The sequence below is a fragment of the Protomyctophum bolini genome (assembly GCF_963924005.1).
Source record: "Protomyctophum bolini genome assembly, contig: SCAFFOLD_433, whole genome shotgun sequence".
In the NCBI taxonomy this organism is placed as follows: domain Eukaryota; kingdom Metazoa; phylum Chordata; class Actinopteri; order Myctophiformes; family Myctophidae; genus Protomyctophum; species Protomyctophum bolini.
In genome coordinates this window covers 20018-22500 of record NW_027666011.1, presented here as the reverse complement: position 1 = coordinate 22500, position 2483 = coordinate 20018, and the positions used below count along the sequence as shown (strand labels likewise).

Here is a 2483-nt window from a genome sequence, read left to right as displayed (position 1 = left end):
GTAGACAGGTGTGTAGTCGCACAAACATGGCCTTCCTCGCCTTTTCTGCACACCACACACGTCCGCACACACGCACACACGCACACACACACCACACGTTCGCACACACCACACACGTTCGCACACACGCACACGACACACGTTCGCACACACACACACACACACCACACACGTTCGCACACACACGCACACACCACACACGTTCGCACACGCAAACACACACCACACACGTTCGCACACACGCACACACCACACACGTTCGCACACGCACACACCACACACGTTCGCACACGCACACACCACACACGTTCGCACACGCAAACACACACACAGCACACACGTTCGCACACGCAAACACACACACACACACACACACCACACACGTTTCGCACACGCACTCACATCATCGCTTGTTGATTTTGGTCATGATTACGGTATTATTCACATTACACTCAGGTATTTTCATGTCAAGGACCCTCAGATTTAATTGGACCATAACCTTCTGAAAAGATTTACTGACCAGTAATAGCAGATATACTGTACCAATATAGCAAACCATATACAGCTGACCAAAATATCAGATCTACAAGCTTGTTGTAGATCTGCTATTTTTATATAACAACATGCTTAAAACACCGAAAAGGGGGTTCCCGACCCAAAATGGGTTAACCCTTAACACACCGAGTGTCTCACCAGGTTTCTGCCGTGTTAAATCTGTCCCTGTGGTCGTATTAATGAACACACACACGCACACGCACACACACACACACACACGCACATGCACACGCACACGCCCATACACACCACCCAAAAAACATAGGACAGGGGCCAACTATTGTGGCCCAGGACAGAACTGTTGCCAAGAGCCATCTCTATTTAGATGGATCAATTTACTGACCTGGCTATCTTCCTACAAACGCACGCACACACACACACACACACGCACGCACGCACGCACGCACGCACGCAAGCAAGCACGCACGTACATACATACATATGCACATACACCAGTAAGACGCGCAAATGCGGGAAGCGAACGCAGCTCGTACATATTTAAGTTAAGTTTTTAACTTAGCCATAACCATATAAGGAGTCCCCAAAGCAGCTATACGTCCAAATATGGAGTGTGTTGCAACAAATCACTCAGCTCCATATATGGGCACAAAGGGGACACACACACACACACAGACAGACAGATATGGAGTGTGTTGCATGAATCACAAACAAATCAGTCAGCTCCATATATGGCCACAAAAGTCAAACAAATCACTCAGCTCCATATATTGGCACAAAGGGGGGGGGGACACACAGAGACAGACAGACAGACACACAGACAGACATGATCTGCTAGGTCTCATAGTAAGTGCTCACTGCATTCGCAATAAGCACACACGCACACACGCACGCACGCACGTACATACATACGCACATACATACGCACACACACGCACGCACGCGCGCGCGCGCTTACCGTAGAACGCAGGTGTAGAACCCGTTGTCCTCGAGTTCTGCCGATCTGAACCAGATGGAGTCTTCCTCCTTGCTCAGCCTGTGTCCAGAGAAGATGATTGGCTCCTGCAAAGGGTGGACACAATTAACAACATTAGAGCAGGTGATTGGCTGACATTTCTCTGCGAGTGTGAGGTCACATCTTTCGCCCTCCATTGTCGCGCCCGATTGGCCAGGTGTGATATCCATGACAAATGACAGAAAACTCCCATATCTGCTGGGCTGAAGTACAACAATGTGCAAAACACATGCAGCAAGATCTGTGAGTTGCTGTGATAGGAGAAGGATATCAAATGGAACACAACCACCCTAAAGACTAATCATTGTGTATATTCCTGCACTATACCTACTTTTTGAGAAGCCTATGGATAGATGCGGCTTCATAGATGCGGCTGCATCTATGAAGCTGCATCTATGAAGCTGCATAGATGCAGCTGCATAGATGCAGCCGCATCTATGAAGCCGCATTACACAAAGGACCGACAGAGACAAAGCTAGATAAATTACCTCCGAGTCTCCTTTGTTCTTGTACCAGATGAGACGCAGCTTGGCGCTGGTGGCCGTGCTGTAGTTGGTTCTGATGTAGCTGTAGAACAGGGCACACTTCACCCGGACCGGCTCCCCGGCCAGAACCCGGTACCGCTTCAGGTCCACCGACCAGTCTATGCAGCCGTCCACTGTGAGGAAAGGAAGGAACACACACACACACACACAGAGAACGGTTAAACCAGAACCCGGTACCGCTTCAGGTCCACCGACCAGTCTATGCAGCCGTCCACTGTGAAGTAAGGAAGGGGAACACACACACACACACACAGAACGGTTAAACCAGAACCCGGTACCGCTTCAGTACCTCACTGGACGAGTTTCCAGACGGACCTTTCCCAAATCCGTCCAAAATCCTCACAATTATCAAATGCATTAAATATCACAGTAACCTTGGTTATTAGAACAACAGTGACCACAATAACCTT

The 2483-nt window shown here is 49.1% G+C and overlaps 1 protein-coding gene across 1 annotated transcript in view; it reads right to left on the bottom strand.

Moving 5' to 3' along the window:
• Positions 1–2186, bottom strand: part of LOC308312102 (X-linked interleukin-1 receptor accessory protein-like 2) — a gene marked incomplete at both ends in the record, with an annotated part of 26960 nt that extends 24774 nt beyond the window's left edge. Inside the window, 2 exons of the mRNA XM_080794500.1 lie at positions 1472–1575; positions 2017–2186. Coding sequence (XP_080650626.1) covers positions 1472–1575; positions 2017–2186 — 274 coding nt within the window. The remainder of the gene's footprint in view (positions 1–1471; positions 1576–2016) is intronic.
• Between the last annotated feature and the right edge of the window lie 297 nt (positions 2187–2483).